Here is a 19141-nt window from a genome sequence, read left to right on the forward strand (position 1 = left end):
AACCACCTGGGAATTGTTTGATCTTCAAGTATAGAGCCAAAGGAAGAACAACATACTTTACTGTCTCATTACTCACGCAGGGCACCACTGTATGTGAAATACACACATGACAGACCGATGTTTTTACTAAAAACACATAGTTAGCATACGAAGGGAACATCCTCTGAGTGAAAACCTGTGTGGGACTGTCACAGCTGATCCATGTAGGGTTCCTGCATAATGGAATCCTGTTCTTGTTTCCTCTCCGTTGCTGATCATCTATTATTGTCTTCCCTCCTCCCCCTGGAGTGTGTAACTGCTGGATAATAACCGCTAAAACACACACTCTCTTTCTTTTCCCTTTCCCCCCACTCGCTTGCACGCACACACACACACACAAAACACACACACACACATACACACACACATACACACACACACACACACAAACGAACACACAAAACACAAGACAGGAGGGACAACACAGGAACTACGGATGAAAGCTAGCCTTCTGCCTTCTTGGCTAATTCTGGCGCATTCTTTGATGTACACTGTAGTAGAGTCCTGGGAAAACTGTTGCACCTTACTTTGTCCTTAATAATTGGTTGCAGGTGTGGTAGTTTCAAAACCAAAGATGATAGGGGAGTACATGTAGAAAAACTCACACGCTGCATGAACTTTAAGGAAAACTCCTTAGACAGAGATTCGAAAAATATAATTTTCTTTATTTTATCATACTCTTAAAAAAGTGCAAAGTGCTCTGATGCAAAAAAATGTATGTACATTGTCCCTGCCAAATAAACAATAATAATAATAACCTCTACCCCCCCCCCCCTCTACTCTCTATCACTCCATCCATCCCTCCTATCCCCCCGTCCATCCCTCCTTCTATCCCTCCGCCCATCCCTCCTTCTATCCCTCCATCCATCCCTCCTATCCCCCCGTCCATCCCTCCTTCTATCCCTCCGTCCATCCCTCCTTCTATCCCTCCATCCATCCCTCCTATCCCCCCGTCCATCCCTCCTTCTATCCCTCCGCCCATCCCTCCTTCCCACCCTCCATCCATCCCTCCTTCTATCCCTCCCTCCATCCCTCCATCCCACCCTCCGTCCATCCCTCCATCCCACCCTCCGTCCAACCCTCCTTCTATCCCTCTGTCCATCCCTCCTTCTAACCCTCCCTCCACCCCCCTACTCCTCCTCATCCCCCCTCTACTCCTCCTCATCCCCCCTCTACTCCTCCTCACCCCCCCTCTACTCCTCCTCACCCCCCCTCTACTCCTCCTCATCCCCCCTCTACTCCTCCTCATCCCCCCTCTACTCCTCCTCATCCCCCCCTCTACTCCTCCTCATCCCCCTCTACTCCTCCTCACCCCCCCTCTACTCCTCCTCATCCCCCTCTACTCCTCCTCATCCCCCTCTACTCCTCCTCACCCCCCCTCTACTCCTCCTCATCCCCCTCTACTCCTCCTCATCCCCCCTCTACTCCTCCTTATCCCCCCTCTACTCCTCCTCATCCCCCTCTACTCCTCCTCATCCCCCCCTCTACTCCTCCTCATCCCCCCTCTACTCCTCCTCACCCCCCTCTACTCCTCCTCATCCCCCTCTACTCCTCCTCATCCCCCTCTACTCCTCCTCATCCCCCTCTACTCCTCCTCATCCCCCTCTACTCCTCCTCACCCCCCCTCTACTCCTCCTCACCCCCCCTCTACTCCTCCTCATCCCCCCCTCTACTCCTCCTCATCCCCTCTCTACTCCTCCTCACCCCCCCCCCCCCCCCTCCACACAGACCCGGGTGGTGCTCCTGAACTGGTGCGCCTGGTTCCTGCGTATGAAGCGCCCGGGGGAGCAGCGGGTCCGCCTGGCCTGCCACAACCCCCACAAGACCCCCCGCCGCGGGAGCCTGTCCAGCCTGGAGCTCAGCGTCAGCCAGGGGGCGCTGTTGCAGCAGCAGCAGCAGCAGCAGCAGCCCACCAACGGCAACAACATGCTCTACTTCGGTTTCAGGGGCATGCATGAGGGCCTCCACTACAACACCGCCCACACCACCAACCCCCTCGACTCCGGGGGGGGCATCCCCATCTGCTCCAGGCTGGTGGGGGTGGGAGGGCCGGGCGGGCTGGGCGGGGGACGGGACGAGGACGTACTGCTACCCGGAGTCGGGATGTCATCTCTGGGTACCGGGTCCGAGGGGGGGGCGATGGGGTCCGGGGGGGCCGGAGCGGCGGACTCGTCGGACCTGACCCGGATCCTGGAGGAGGTGCGCTACATCGCCAAGCGGTTCCGCGGCCAGGACGAGGACGAGTCGCTGTGCAGCGAGTGGAAGTTCGCGGCGGCGGTGATCGACCGGCTGTGCCTGATGGCCTTCTCCGTGTTCACCATCCTCTGCACCATCGGCATCCTCATGTCGGCGCCCAACTTCGTGGAGGCCATCTCCAAGGACTTCTTCACCTGAGGGTGGGGGAGGGGGGGAGGACTGGGGAAGAGCACACACACAACACACAGAGACATACACATGCACATGCACACACAATGCACACACACACAATACACATGCACAATACACACATGCACATGCACACGCACACACCCACACACCCACGCCCACGCGCACACATAATACACACATACACACACGCACACACACACACACAAACACTCTTCACACACACATCCACACGAACACATATGTATGGTATACTGTCTACACCCCCTTGTCTATCATACATTCAGTTTTCTCATTCAGACTTTTTAGAACTCACTTAAACTTTATTTACATACGTGTACATATTATTTATATATGTGCCTATTATAACGGCTTCAAATCTCTAGCAATACACGTGCACTGTAACTGGATGTGGTGTGAACCTGTGATCATTGGAGGTGTATATCAACAATGACTATATATACTGTACGTTAGGGTGTTACGTAGTACGCATGGAGTAGGTTCTTATTGAAGGCCATTGGCGTACTACACTAGTCGAATGTATGTTTAAGAAAAGGATGTTGGTGAAATGTTTGTAACGTACAATACCTGTAAAAATCACTACCCTTGAAATGAATGACTATAGTTTACACGTCTATAAGGGTAACTGTCTATATGTCTACCATGTAACTTATATGCTGAGTTTCTCAATCTTGTTTCATGGAAATGTGCTCATAAGCATCGACGGTACTGCTTCCCTTGCTAAAAGGTAGTTAACGTCGCACTCATCTTAGGAGAGACAGCCATGTTAATAATAACACTTTTTTGTTATTAAAAAGACAAAGAAATAGTTTAGATCACCGTAGTTAACAAGGTGTTTTGTGTAATACCCCTGGCTAAGTAACGGGACAGTGGAGCATGTTTCCTCTTTTGGCTCTTTCCAACTATGAGGTTAAAGTAGAGGTCAGCATTTGGTGTTTGTGCGCATATTTGATTCACCATTTAGAATACTTTTTATATATAATCCCCATATTTCAGGGCGTCAAAGATAATAATAATAATAATAATAATAATAATAATAACTTTATTTGTATAGCGCTTTTCCTGCAAACGTTGCAGCTCAAAGTGCTTTAATCATTATATAATCTTAATTTAATTATTTTGTAATTTAAATGCAATATTAAAAGGATGGGTTTTTATCATCTTAATTTAATGATTTAGTCATTTAAAGGCAATATTAAAAAGATGGGTTTTTAGTCTTGACTTGAACATAATGTGCTGAGGTTGGATCCCTAATGTAAACTGGCAGTGAGACACAATCTGGGTGCATAAAATGAGAATGCAGCCTCACCAAATCTCCTCTTTTGTACTTGAATAATAATGGGGCATGTGTGTCTGGTCAGTCTGGTGTGTTCTGTTACATTATTTGTGTAGTTTTTCATGGTCAGAAAGTGGAAAGTTCTTGACTGGCTAAGTCAATCATTAGATTTAAATCTAATTGAAATTTATGAAAAATGTCCTGATGATAAGATTTTAGTGTACAGAAACATCTTGTTTACATCTTGTTTAGAATACAAGCAAATCGTGAGCTTAGAATGATAAGGTTCTATCTCCGTTTAGGGCAGTTTCAGAGATATTGAGCGTCAAAGTTTTTACATTCCATTATGTTTTGTGAGATGGAACCTTTGTATTTTTATTAATTACTAACTAAAAAATGTCAACATTTTAAAAATACCACCACACAGGCATTGATAAACACCTAATGGATCAGATTATGTAAAAAACTCAATTTTGACCAAAATGGAGATAGAACCTTATAATTCTAACGTCACGTAATGCCTCCAAATTCATTGGATGGAGCTTCATCATATTTAAGCTGTGGTATATCATGGATATTGGCACAACTAGCAGGGTGGTTAGGCACGACGCGACGCTGTGGGACGGCTGGAACGCAAACTGACCAATAGAGACAATGGACCAAACTGACCAATAGAGACAATGGACCAAACTGACCAATAGAGACAATGGACCAAACTGACCAATAGAGACAATGGACCAAACTGACCAATAGAGACAATGGACCAAACTGACCAATAGAGACAATGGACCAAACTGACCAATAGAGACAATGGACCAAACTGACCAATAGAGACAATGGACCAAACTGACCAATAGAGACAATGGACCGGATCTATCCGTTGTGTAAGGTAAGACAATGACCCCAAACATATTGCCATAGCAACTAGGGAGTTTTTCAGGGCCAAAAAGCAGAATGTTGGGGACTGGCCAAGTTAAATCTAATTTTAAATGTATTTAATTTCCTGATGATAAGATTTTAGGCATAAAGACCTTGAAACCTGGCAGAGAGTCACCAGAGAAGGTACCCAGCGTCTGGTGGGGTCAATGGGTCGCAGACTTCAGGCAGTGATTGCTTGCAAGGGATCGCCCACCAAATACTAAACATGAGTTCTTAATTTGGACATTATAGGAATCTGTCCCATTACTTTTGAAAACAAGACCACTATGTATAAATAGGATGACTGTACATAAAACGTTTTATTGCTAAACGGTGAAACCAATATGGACACAAGTACCCTCATTTTACAACTTAACACTCTACCTACGACTTTAACCTCATAGTAATTGTTTGATTTCAAATCCAAACTTTTTAAAGTATAGAACCAAAACAAGAAGAAATGCTTTTTCACTGTCCCGTTACTTACACAGGGTACTGTATATTATAATATAGCATTTTACATTTGTGAATTTCCTATTTATTGTTTCATACTGATACTCCTTCATGTCATCCAGCCCTTTCACACTGCATGGACACGTGTCTTCCTCTCTCTGCGCTTGGAGGTGGAGTGAGGGAGTGAGGGAGTGAGGGAGTGACGCCCCTGCTAACGATCCTGACCATTCTCCCTCCTTTTTGCCTGTAAGTTTCCACTTCCCGACACATACAGGCTCTTACACCAATCCTACGCTTTTAACACTAGAACAGCCGTGCCTTTACCTACTATAAGAGCCGCCTCAAGGGTCAAATGACCATAGTCTTTACAACGGGAAGATGCTATTTGCACACAACGACCACTAGTTTAGCCTGCTTCCTATACAGAAAGCCTGCAAAATAGCTTTATACTAGCTTATCCTGATGTGATTTTGAAAATGTAAGGATACTGGGTGGTAGAACGCACATATCTAGGAAAAGTCATGAAAGGAGGGTCCTGAAATGTTTAATTTTGCAAAGATATAAAATGTTTCTTTATTCACAGCTGTTCTAGTGTTAAATCTGTAGGGGAGTGGACAATTAGACACTTAAGGGACCAGGAAGGGAGAATGGGACACAGGGAGTATTACGTTTTTTCTTCAACCTTCAAGTGACTCTTCATTTAGCTTGCCTGGTCCCTGTAGAACCAAGGGAAGATAGTCCCTGACGTAGTTTAGGGCAGCCAAATCAATCCCACCTGTGTGAAATGTACTTCGTTTGATTCATGACATCACAGCCTTATCCGTCTTCATGTTATACAAGGTCCAGGGCTTCACCTGAGTGAATACAAGGTCTTGGTTGATGGTTCCCTCTCCTACTGTCCTCCCTGCACCAAAAGCTCTGTCTGGAAAAGCAATATGTGTCACATTCTAATGCTTTGGTCCTCATGTCGGGATCCGATGGAATGATCTGACTTTTCTTTAGAAAAAAGTGAATGCATTTCCGCGTTGTTGAATATCAACGACACATCGCTAGTCAACTAACACAGCTTGTTTTGTGAGCCTGCTAACAATGTAAAGTAGTGTTCTAGTTAACTAGGTAGCAGTGGGGATTACTCACCCAATCCGTTGCGTTGTTGCAGTATTTTGGCTTGACTAGCGAGTTTGTGTTGTGATTCTCAACAACGTTGAAACGTAGTCCCGTGTTTCAAAAGAAAAGTCCGAACATTGTGATTGGTTACCGGCATGCGGACCAAATGATCAGACTGTGTCACAATGGCCGCCGACTGTCCGCGGCTGTCCCTCCATCTTCTCCCTGTCTTGTAAGCGTCCACATTCATACACAACAGTTTTGTGATCCTCCCCAAACAAATAAAAGCTTTTTTTTTTAGATGTCATCATATGTGATTTGGTGAATTAGCCATGCCTCCAATTATTTAAAAAAAAGAGTCATCAGATGGTGAAGTATTGTTTATTGAAATGTAATGTGTAATTGGATATACTTCAATTTGAAGTGCACTGAGAGATCTGATTAGGTTTATCAGCATGCCCATTAGCTGATGCTAAGGACCAGCTGCTCAGATACTCATCAGCTAGCTACTCTTCCTGGGGTCCTCAAGAGTGCACTGAAGAACCTGTGTGTGTGTGTGTGTGTGTGTGTGTGTGTGTTTTCTATGTGTGTGTTTGTGTCTGTGTCTGTGTGTCTTTGCCTGTGTCTGTGTCTGTGTCTGTGTGTCTGTGTCTGTGTGTCTGTGTGTCTGTGTGTGTGTGTGTGTGTGTGTATGTGTGTGTTTTTGGTGTGTGTGTGTGTGTGTTTTCGGTGTTTGTTTTGGTGTGTGTGTGTGTGTTTTCAGTGTGTGAGTGTGTGTATATTTCAGTGTGAGTGTGAGAGATGGTGGCGTAGGGGTCAGGTTCTGAATCGATACAGACACAGACTGAATCCAATTCAATCACTGCTCTCTCCAAAACCACTCTTCCATATTTAATAGGAGCCGCGACTTCCACACTAATGAGCCCTGGGGGGAGAAGCGTTCCTGTGTGACACGCTCACAGACACGCTCACAGAGAGGCTCACAGACACGCTCACAGACACGCTCACAGAGACGCTCACAGAGACGCTCACAGAGACGCTCACAGACACGCTCACAGACACGCTCACAGAGACGCTCACAGACACGCTCACAGAGACGACCTGCTGCACAGACGTGTGAAGTACATTAGCTCACTGTACTGTCTCTCACACGTTAACATCGCTGTCATCTCTACATGTACTGTCATACATACATGCTGTATGGATCCAGTACTCAAGTTGTAAAAGAAAATCAGGGGGGGATGGTGGATTGTATCATATGGGGACAGTTTGAGCATCCCCACAGCGTCAGTGACTTCAGCGTCAGTGACTAGAATGCCTTTCTCGTCTGGCCCTGTTGTGTAGTTTTACATTCTGCAATTCATAAGGTGGCAACTCACAACACAAACACAACACAAACACAACACAGGTTCTGGTAGTTAACGATGTGCAGCGACAGCGAGGGCCAGTTCAGGTGTGGCCTGACGAGAAGGAGGTCTTCTGTAGCCTGACGAGAAGGAGGTCTTCTGTAGCCTGAAGAGAAGGAGGTCTTCTGTAGCCTGAAGAGAAGGATGTCTTCAGTCTACGGTGGAAGATCGTGAGCTTAGAATGATAAGGTTCTATCTCCGTTTAGGGGAGTTCAGGAGATATTGAGCGTCAAAGTTTTTACATTCCATTATGTTTTGTGAGATGGAACCTTTGTATTTTATTAATTACTAACGGAAAAATGTCAACATTTTAAAAAATAACACCACACAGGCATTAATAAACACCTAATGGATCAGATTATGTAAAAAACTACATTTTGACAAAAATGGAGATAGAACCTTATAATTCTAACGTCACTAAGTGACTCTGCAGTCAGTCCTGACAGCAGTGGGAAGCTCGTTCCACCAGCGGGGCGCCAAGAGGACGGTGACTCGTCGTGACTGGGTAGCGTGACCTTGTTTGGGTAGCGTGTCTTCTTTAAGGGACAGTTGACGGATGTTTGGGTTGTTTGTGTTGTCATGGTTGTAAAGGTGAATGGTGAATGGCTGGGGCAGGTGGTTGAGCCCAGGGAGAACCTTCTAGAAAGGAAAAACACTGTAAACAATATGAGGCTGCCGCAGAAATTGGTTTGGCCTCAGACGTGGTGGCTGAGTGCCCGTCCCTTTATGAAGCCCATTGTGTTTGGCATGCAGATGATGCTGTGTGTGTGTGTGTGTGTGAGAGTGAGAGTGAGAGTGAGAGTGAGAGTGAGAGTGAGAGTGAGAGTGAGAGTGAGAGTGAGAGTGAGAGTGTGAGTGTGAGTGTGAGTGTGAGTGTGAGTGTGAGTGTGAGTGTGAGTGTGAGTGTGAGTGTGAGTATGAGTGTGAGTGTGAGTGTGAGTGTGAGTGTGAGTGTGAGTATGAGTGTGAGTGTGAGTGTGAGTGTGAGAGTGTGAGAGAGAGAGAGAGAGACAGAGAGACAGACACAGAGAGACAGACACAGAGAGACAGAGACACAGAGAGACAGAGACAGAGACAGAGACATAGAGAGACAGAGACAGAGATGGGCTGGAGTGTGGTGAGTGAGTGGTGAGGGTAGATAATATCCTGGCAGTATCTGGGTGATCTAAGAGGGTCATCCCAGGTTCACAGACTGGCGGTACTGCGTGCTGGTTCATGTTGGAAAGCTGCCCAGGTGAGGATGACTGATATTGAGCTCATTAGCCAAGGCACTTACGGTGTATTGCACTTACTCTTAGATAAAAAAACGGAATAAATAAATACCTAACCAACTTCAGGCCTGCCCTCTAATGTTATTGTACGAACGAGAGTGAATTCCCCTAAGAAAACCCATCCAAACGATTTTCTAGCACTTCTTTATTTTTCTTAATTATTATTTTGTTATTCGACCCCAAAACCGATCAGGAAAACGACCGAAAGTCTTGACACTGATAAAACACTGATTTTAAATCATAGAATTCTCCATCCTGCGGCCTTTAGTTGCGTAATGTATCACACAGAAAACCCTAGCTGGGATTCTAAAATCAATAAGTAACTAAGAACCAAATGGGGGGGGAAAAGCTCCACGTCATGTATCACTCCCTGTCCGGCTTCTAGATCTTTCCTCTTCTGCTGAAGAAAAGTCATTCATCTTCAAACAGGTCATATGTTCTCTCCTTGTCCACTGTCCTGTGTTGCAGCTTTAATCAACAGAGCTGAGAGTCAGTCAGTGTCTCAGATTTTGAGAAGAGCTCTCGGGCTCCCCTGGCTGTCATTAATTGCTGTGTGTTTGCTGCCATCTTGTGGAGGATGAAAGTACTGCGTGGTGGTTGGACTAACGGTTTCTTGTGCATTATTATATCGATATCACAGTTCAATTATTAGTTTACCAGATGTTATGTAGCCTACTGTTGTTTTGTTTTGCAGTTAAGTTGGTTACAGACAGATATTTAGCAAAAGAAACAATCTGTAGGCAAATTACAGTACCCTGGGTAAGTAATGGGACAGTGAAGTATTTTGTCTTCCACTCCAGACGTTTGGATTTTAAATGTGCTATTAGGTTAAAGTAGAGAGTCTACGATTTTGATGGTATTTGTGTACATATTGGTTTCACCATTCAGCAGGATAATAATAATAATAATAATAATAATAATAATAACTTTTTATTTGAATAGCGCTTTTCCTGCAAACGTTGCAGCTCAAAGTGCTCCGATGACCCAAATGTAATGACCCAAAACATACTGCTGGAACAACAAGGAAGGTTTTCAGGCAGAAAAGTGGAAAGATGTTGATTGGCCATGTCAATGTCCAGATTTAAATCTGATTAAACATGTATTTAACTTTCTGAAGAGGCAAAACAAACAACAACTGAAGATGTCTGCAGAGCATCACCATGGTTACAGTACAGGCCTGGCAGAGCATCACCATGGTTACAGTACAGGCCTGGCTGAGCATCGCCATGGTTACAGTACAGGCCTGGCAGAGCATCGCCATGGTTACAGTACAGGCCTGGCAGAGCATCGCCATGGTTACAGTACAGGCCTGGCAGAGCATCACCATGGTTACAATACAGGGCCTGGCAGAGCATCACCATGGTTACAGTACAGGCCTGGCAGAGCATCGCCATGGTTACAGTACAGGCCTGGCAGGGCATCACCATGGTTACAGTACAGGCCTGGCAGAGCATCACCATGGTTACAGTACCATGCATAAAGTATATACAATTTAATTAATAATGAGTAATTTCTTAATGGTGAAACCAACATATATGTACACAAATACCATCAAATAAAATATGAGAATCTCTACTTTGATCTCATAGTTGTTGTTGTTGTTGTTGTTGTTGTTGTTGTTGTTGTTGTTGTTTGAAATTCATGCTTTTGGAGTGTAGAGCCCAAATAATAAAGAAACTGCTTCACTGTCCCAGTACTTACGTAGGGCCCTGCATGTTAACCTTCAAACACTGGATTTCAATTGAAAACAAATGACAATGACGCCAATATCAACTCATAAATCATAACAAATCATAGCTCGTATGCTTTTTATTCAAAGAGGGAACTGATTCGTTTCTGGAAGAATAATATTCTTTAGGTTTCCCTAAACTCAAAGCTATGTTTATTATAAGAGTGGGTTTCCTCTTCCACTACACAGAAGGAGTCCTCTGGTGTCCTCTTACTTCCTGGTCACTGTTGGTTGTGATGGCGGCTGTCTGATGAATCCTCACCGTGTCCTGTGTCAGTGTCACTGCCTGCAAACTTCACCCTCCTCTGGGATTTCTGCATGTAGAGAAAGAAACACTCATAACCACACTACAGCTGAAACACTCATAACCACACTACAGCTGACCTAAACACTCATAACCACACTACAGCTGACCTAAACACTCCTAACCACACTACATCTGACCTAAACCCTCCTAACCACACTACATCTGAAACACTCATAACCACACTACAGCTGAAACACTCCTAACCACACTACATCTGACCTAAACCCTCCTAACCACACTACATCTGAAACACTCATAACCACACTACAGCTGAAACACTCCTAACCACACTACAGCTGAAACACTCCTAACCACACTACAGCTGAAACACTCCTAACCACACTACATCTGAAACCCTCCTAACCACACTACATCTGACCTAAACACTCATAACCACACTACATCTGAAACACTCATAACCACACTACATCTGAAACACTCATAACCACACTACAGCTGAAACACTCCTAACCACACTACATCTGACCTAAACCCTCATAACCACACTACATCTGACCTAAACACTCATAACCACACTACATCTGAAACACTCATAACCACACTACAGCTGAAACACTCCTAACCACACTACATCTGACCTAAACCCTCATAACCACACTACATCTGACCTAAACACTCATAACCACACTACATCTGAAACACTCATAACCACACTACATCTGAAACACTCATAACCACACTACAGCTGACCTAAACCCTCCTAACCACACTACATCTGACCTAAACCCTCATAACCACACTACAGCTGACCTACGCTGAGCTCACAGGCCGTGGAATCACTTTGAAAACGTGAGTATCAGTATCGAAATTATTTTCTAAGCTTTCTTAAATGAGAGTTGTGTGAACATTATGAAGTTGGTTTGGTGTTCCACAGAGTAGTTCAAGACTTGCAGAGAGCCTGGGAGTGGTTGTGGAGTACATGGGCACAAATAATTTGAGTTTGCACAACTACATGTGTGTGTGTGGGTGCACAAAATAAATATTTCCTTGCACAAGGTGTGGCATCAAAGTAACACCATAAGCAGGGGTGCACATAACTGGTGCGCCAGTGCGCATGCGTCGCCAAAATGCATGCTGCGCGGCAGATCAGCCGCATGAAGGCGCTGTTGCGCACCAAAAAAAAACATCCTCTACCATGGTTGAAATTGAGGACAGTGATAATTTACAGCAGTCAAGAGAGCAGTGATGATGACGATTAAGCTTGTAGCATAAATAAATGCTTAGGCTGTAACTTTTTGTTGAAAAGTTGATTTCAGTGTTTACAGAACAGAGCAGTGCTTAAAGAGATGTCCGTTTATTTCAGTGTGTTTAAAGAACAGACATTCAGTTAGTGCTTAAAGAGATGTCAGTTGATTTCATTGTGTTTAAAGGAGTCTGACAGACTTTCATGCTTAAAGAGCAGTCATTTGATTTTGCATTTGTTTATTTTGTTTTGCACACAATCATTTGTTCGTTCATCTTTATTTATGAATAAATGTCGTTTTGCTAATATAAGTTATCCATGTATCCCTTTTTCATCCATCCTGTGGGACGGGTCGTGACTCGCGAGCTCGGGGAGCACCAAGCAGCATCCCTAGGTGCTCCTCTGAGCACTGGCCCCAAAAAGTTATGTGCACCCCTGACCATAAGCACCATTCACTGTTGTAAACATATCAATACAGTGGTAGTTTTAGGGCTTATCGTAGGCCAGTTCGCTGAACAGTTGTTTATCGGTTGCTATGCAACGGTAAGAATGTAACTTCGAAACGGTAATAGTATACAAACGTGGAGTAATATGAAAAGATGTGTCAACATTCCATTTAGCCGTGCGTATGTCATGGATATCGGCACGGCTGGAACGCAAACTGACCAATAGAGACAATGGACCAAACTGACCAATAGAGACAATGGACCAAACTGACCAATAGAGACAATGGACCAAACTGACCAATAGAGACAATGGACCCAACTGACCAATAGAGACAATGGACCAAACTGACGGATCTATCCGTTGTATAACACTACTGCTTAGTATAATTTGGCCTTTCACCTGTTTGTTAGCGACCCCTCGCGGGTAGCGAGCGATGTCGTCCCTCTTGCGCTCCGCCCTCTCCCAGTCCTCTAGCCAGAGCTGGCGGCGGTACTCCGACTCGCGGGCCGTGATGCGCTGGTAGATGGCCTGGTTCTGACGGGTCACCTGCAGCAGCTCGTCTCTCCTCTTCTCAGCATTCAGACTATAGAGAAGAGAGAAGAACCTGACACATTCAGACTATAGAGAAGAGAGAAGAACCTGACACATTCAGACTATAGGGAAGTGGGTCAGTAAGACCCTGACACATTCAGACTATAGAGAAGAGGGTCATTAAGACTAGAACAATAAACAAAAACATGTTATATCTTTGCACTCGATCAAATTTCAGGACCCTCCTTTCATGACTTTTCCTAGATATGTGCGTTCTACCACCCAGTATCCTTACATTTTCGAAATCACATCAGGATAAGCTAGTATGAAGCTATTTCGCCGTTTTTCTGTGTAGGAAGCAGGCTAATTTACAAACGGCCAACTAGTGGTCGTTGTGTGTAAATAGCAGCATTGTAAAGAGGCGGCTCTTTTAGTAGGTAAAAAGGCACCGCTGTTCTAGTGTTAAGAGCCTGACATATGCAGACTATAGAGAGTCATTAAGAACACATTGAGCCCATTTCACATGATCAATGTATCTTCTCTGTATGTCAGCAGCACTTGCCCTGGGCAGACGTCTGCTGTTAGGGCGCAGGTTGAATCCCACTTGCCCTGTGACCTCAAGGTGACCTGTGACCTCAAGGTGACCTGTGACCTCAAGGTCTCTCTGGTTCAAGCCCTCAATCAGGACCATGGCTCCTCATTTATACACTCCATGGCACTGACATACAGTAAATGGTAATACATGGGGCGGCTGTGGCGCAGGAGGTAGAGCCGCCGTCTAATGATTGCAAGGTTGGCAGATCGGCGGTTCGAGCCCCGGCTGGCCACATGTCGAATTGTAAGACACTGAACCCCAAATTGCTCCCAGTGAGCGGGCCGGCCGGTGCCTTGCATGGTAGCTTGCCTACCTCGCCATCGGTGTGTGAATGTGTGTGTGAACGGGTGAACAAGAGGCCGTTGTAAAGCGCTTTGGATAAAGGCGCTATATACATAAGTGCAGGCCATTTACATGATGTTGCCTCTCACGTTAATCGGAAAGAGAACCGATCCAATCACACAGATGAGTCAGTAGCGAGCGTCAGTTGATCACGCCAAAAATGGCAGGAACCGTTCGACAGAGTCACACATCACGCAGCTCTGTAATTCAACAGGCAACGGGCTCAAGTCATGAGTGGGGGACATTAATGATTTAACGAGGTGGCAGAAGAGAGAGAGAGAGAGAGAGAGAGAGAGAGAGAGAGAGAGAGCACAGTGACAAAACTGAGACAACACGGTGAGGGCATGGCACCCGGCCAGCACTAATGAGACGGGGGTTGCTGTTGTTTAAACAAGTAGGCCTGTCAACAAACCCTTCCCTCGGGTCGCCATGTCAACCACAACAACACACAGACAGAGTGAAGACGGTTCTCTCCGTGGTTCTCGAGCCAAATGGCCCATAGGGGGCAGGAGCCTATCTCCTGTTTCCGTAGCGTGAGGCGGCTTGATGTACAAGTACACCCCCCTGGACATGACGCTGGTGTGTCGCAAGTCAAGTCAAGTCATGTTTATTTATACAGCACATTTACAACGACAAAACAGTCGCCCAAAGTGCTTAACAGATAAAACACTAGTAAAAAGAAAACAACAAATAAAAATATGCTAAAACAAAAACAAGGTGCAATACAGAATACAACAGGTGCAGATATAAAAGTGCAGTATGTTGTCGGGAGGCAGGCTCACCTCAGGTCAAAGGCCAGGGAGAAGAGGTACGTCTTAGCTAAGGTTTTAAAAGCCTCGACGCTCTGGGCAGATCTGACGTGGAGGAGGGGGAGGCTATTCCAGAGCCTAGGAGCTGCCTTAGAGAAGGCTCTATCCCCTCTGGTTCTGACCCTGGTCCTAGGGACCTCCAGCAGCAGTTGGTCAGCTGACCTTAGGTTGCAAGGTCTTACCCCCAATCCAACCCTTAATGCTGAGTGCCAGGGAGGCATCGGGTACCATTTTTTTAGTCTTTGGTGGTACGACTCGGCCGGGGATCGAACTCACGACCTCCCCGATCTCAGGGCGGACACTCTAACCGTTAGGCCGCTGAGCTGGTACTCCAAAGAGATACTGCAATTGTTGCACTGCTCTACTGCGTGTGGATGTTCAAGAGAGCATAGCGGGTCTCTTGCGACGTCACTAGCATGTTAGCGGCTAAATCGCAGTAACTATCTTCACATAGATTACTTAGACCGTCTGACCAACAGCTTTTAAATGTCCCATGGTCTCTAGGCTCAACACAAAGGGTGGCCGTGGTGATTTTACTGTTGTAGCTCCAACATTATGGAGTCGCCCCCGCCTCACTGTCAGGTTAGCTGGGTCTGTACCACTTTTTAAAAAACGTGGTACAGACCCAGCTAACCTGACAGTGATTTCTCTTCTTTGCTTCTGATATCAAGTGCTTCTTGATTTTATCATTTTATCATTTGTTTCATTGCTTTTGTGAAGTGCTTGTTTACATTTTATGAATTCTATTTCATTTGTTGGCTGTTTACTTGCTGTCTTTTATGACCTACCAAATGTACTGTGAAGCACTTTGTGACTGCTGTCTTGATAAGTGCTCTACAAATAAAGTCAAGTCAAGTAAAGAATAGAAGTTTCGGTGACGGTCCGAGTGTAAACGACTTATGCCACTGGCAACGAAGATACAGGCTTAGAGATTAGTTAAACGGATGTTGCGATGTTTGTTCAATCTGACGACACCTGTTCTGAGGACATCTAGTTTGTGTGCGGAACGATCAAGGCTTGTTAATGTGCCTCAGCGTCGCTGAACGAGTGTTTCATGCCAGCCATGTACAGTAACTGCCTGAGTACACACCATAGGAACTACTTAATTACCATTCTGAGCGCACACATCCGATCACAAAATGTTCCTTTGATGCCGGTCGGAAATGTAATTAGAATTAAATGCTTCGACAACAGCGCTTTTTTCAAGCATTCAAGCGTACCCCCCCCCCCCCCTGATAATGGACCCCCCCCCCCTGTGACCTCTATGTTGTATTGACGGAGGCGACAGAGACGCCTATCTCACATAGGTTAGATGTGCAGAAGGCATCAGAATGGGAGCGTGTCTATGTTCCCACAGCCCGATGGTCCCACATGTCTAAGTAATCTAACTATGTAACAGAGAAAAGTATGTGTGTCTGCCTGTCTGAAGCCTCTTTTCTCCTCATTGGGTTGACGGATCTTGGTAAAAAAAATTACTACACCTCTCCACCAAATTTCGTGAAAATCTGTAATTGTGCATAAGGTTTTTTAAACAGTCGCAATAGCGCCAGCTATGAAATATTAGAAATGTGGGACCATTGGGCTGTGGGAACATAGGGATGACCCCATCAGAATGCGCACAGCTCTCCGGCCTACGCGTGGGTCGTTCTTTTTAACTCCAGTCCCAGAATGCAGCCAACGACCATATGAGCTGCCTCCTCAGGGTTGACTCAAAGTCACGTAGATGTACCGCTCCTCTTCACCGCCGAGGACGGCAGGTCGTGTTGATGCATGAGTAGTCGACACGATAGCATACGATATCTCTATCAAATAATAATAATAATAATAATAACTTACATTTATATAGCACCTTTCACAAACCCAAGGTCACTTTACAAGGGAATGGGACAAACAGAACAGAGCTAGAGAGACAAACACACAAAACAAGAAACAGTAAAACAGCAGAATGAACTAGTAAGCTGACATGCAGACTACAGGTTGAAAGCAATGGTGAATAGGTGGGTTTTAAATGGTCAATAGGTGGGTTTTAAATGGTGAATTGGTGGGTTTTATATGGTGAATAGGTCGACAACAGTGACTAGCATATTGCGTTCCTCACGCACAGCATTTCATTGTCAGTGTGTGTGTGTGTGTGTGTGTGTGTGTGTGTGTGAGGGGTTTCTAATATCACAGCGTAAGGTGATCCCTCACCTTCTCTCCAGGTAGTGGTTGCGGTGGTCGACCAGACCTTTGGAGCGTACGATGTCAGACAGCTTGGAGGAGAGGAGGCGGTTGTCTCTCTCGATGACCGCCAGCCTCTCGTCTTGGAGCTACAACCAATTAATATAATAATAATAATAATAATAATAATAACTTTTATTTGTATAGTGCATTTCCTGCAAATGTTGCAGCTCAAAGTGCTCCAATCATTATAGAATCATAACTTAATTATTTAGTCATTTAAAGGCAATATTAAAAATATGGGTTTTTAGTCTTGACTTGAACATAATGTGCTGAGGTTGCATCCCTAATGTAAACTGGCAGTGCATTCCACAAGAAGGACGTTGTAATGGACTCAGGTATGATTAAGTAAGTAAGTAGTCTTGAGAACCGATGGTTTTTCGAGCCTAACGGCCCTTAGGGGGCAGGAGCCTATCTCCTGTTTCAGTAGCGTGAGGCGGCTTGATGTACAAGTACACCCCCTGGACATGACGCTGGTATGTCGCACGGTCTTACCCCCCCCAATCCAACCCTTAATGCTGAGTGCCAAGCAGGGAGGCATCAGGTATTATTTTTATAGTCTTACTAAAGACTAAAGTCTTATAGTCTTTATGGTGATGACTTGGCGGGGATGACTTGGCGGGGATCGAACTCACGGTCTCTACGATATATAAATACTATACTTTGTTATACTTATATCTTCTTCTATCACGACGACTGCCAGTGGCCCCATGGCCTGAGCTAGATTACTCTTCCTGCTAGAACTACATTAGTCAAATGTATCGATTGTAAGTGGCTTTGGAATAAGGCGTCTGTTAAATGCCAAATTATGTAAATGTAAATGTAAATATTTGGCCTGTCCAGGACACAGTGAACACGATTGCAATTGTCCCTGAAGGACCCACGACGACTACAGTTTAGTCTGTGTGGTCAGTGTGTCCGTCTTCACTGACCTGTAGCTTCTTCAGCTTAAGCTGGACGTGTGCTGGTGTTCTCATACCCTTGGTGTCCACAATGGGCCTGGCTGTGTTCACCTGCACGTAGAGGGGAACGTCACACACACACACACACACACACACACACACACACACACACACACACACACGTAGAGGGGAACATCACACAGTAGGGTTTATCTTAGCTGGCTATAATGGTTAGTCGTATCATTTAATAATGGAGAGTCTAATCGCATTCCTTGTGTTCCCGTATATGACCTTGCAAGGGATGCACGAGGAACGCACAACGCCTGATTATGATGCATAACATATTATGCATAATATGACCGTTCTCGCGCACTCGTTCATCAACGTCCAAACATGCGTACGCATGCATACATACATAATATCCACTGGTACACCAACACACACACACAAACACACACGTGTGTAAGGAGCACTTTGAGCTGCAACGTTTGCAGGAAAAGCGCTATACAAATAAAAAGTTATTATTATTATTATTATTATTATTATATGTACAGTAGCCTACTATACAAATAGACTCTCTCTCTCTCTCGCCCTCTCGCCCTCCTCTCTCTCTCTCTCACACACACACACACACACACACACACACACATACAGTATGTACAGTAGCCTAATATACGAATAGTCACTCTCTCTCTCTCTCTCCCTCTCTCTCTCACCCACCCACACACACACACACACACACACACACACACACACACACACACACACACACACACACACACACACACACACACACATAGACTATACAAATAGAAAATACCTACCTTGTTTCTGTGCCCTTCATATCTGGTGTGGTCCCACTTCTTCTGTAGGAACTGGTTAGTGGCGGGTTTGAGAGGCTGGTATGCCTTGTGCATGTTTCAACTCTGAGGCTCTGAACTGTGTGTGGCACGACAGGGGACCGAGCCAGATGTATATGTACACACACACACACACACACACACACAGACACACACACACACACACACACACACACACACACACACACACACACACACACAGGCACGCACACTCATGCATGCATGCATGCTAGCGCACACACGCACGCACATCGACACAAGCCGCCCTCTCTCTCTCCCAGCAGGAGGTCTAGCTAGCTAGCTCCGTTCGCTAGTTCAT

The 19141-nt window shown here is 45.4% G+C and overlaps 2 protein-coding genes across 2 annotated transcripts in view; one reads left to right on the plus strand and one right to left on the minus strand.

Annotated features, from left to right (window-relative positions):
* LOC308165046 (neuronal acetylcholine receptor subunit alpha-7) overlaps nucleotides 1–2433 on the plus strand; it is a gene marked incomplete at both ends in the record, with an annotated part of 45949 nt that extends 43516 nt beyond the window's left edge. Inside the window, one exon of the mRNA XM_080539147.1 lies at nucleotides 1768–2433. Coding sequence (XP_080395273.1) covers nucleotides 1768–2433 — 666 coding nt within the window. The remainder of the gene's footprint in view (nucleotides 1–1767) is intronic.
* Nucleotides 2434–10826: 8393 nt separating this feature from the next.
* Nucleotides 10827–18879, minus strand: LOC308165048 (uncharacterized protein CFAP97D2; the record flags this gene model as incomplete). Its single annotated transcript, XM_080539149.1, has 5 exons — nucleotides 10827–10919; nucleotides 12963–13146; nucleotides 17031–17149; nucleotides 17993–18073; nucleotides 18787–18879. 5 exons carry the CDS (start codon nucleotides 18877–18879, stop codon nucleotides 10827–10829), a joined length of 570 nt encoding a protein of 189 aa, XP_080395275.1.
* Nucleotides 18880–19141: the final 262 nt, after the last annotated feature.

The sequence above is a fragment of the Nansenia antarctica genome, assembly GCF_963989245.1.
Source record: "Nansenia antarctica genome assembly, chromosome: 9".
NCBI classification, from domain to species: Eukaryota; Metazoa; Chordata; class Actinopteri; order Argentiniformes; family Microstomatidae; genus Nansenia; species Nansenia antarctica.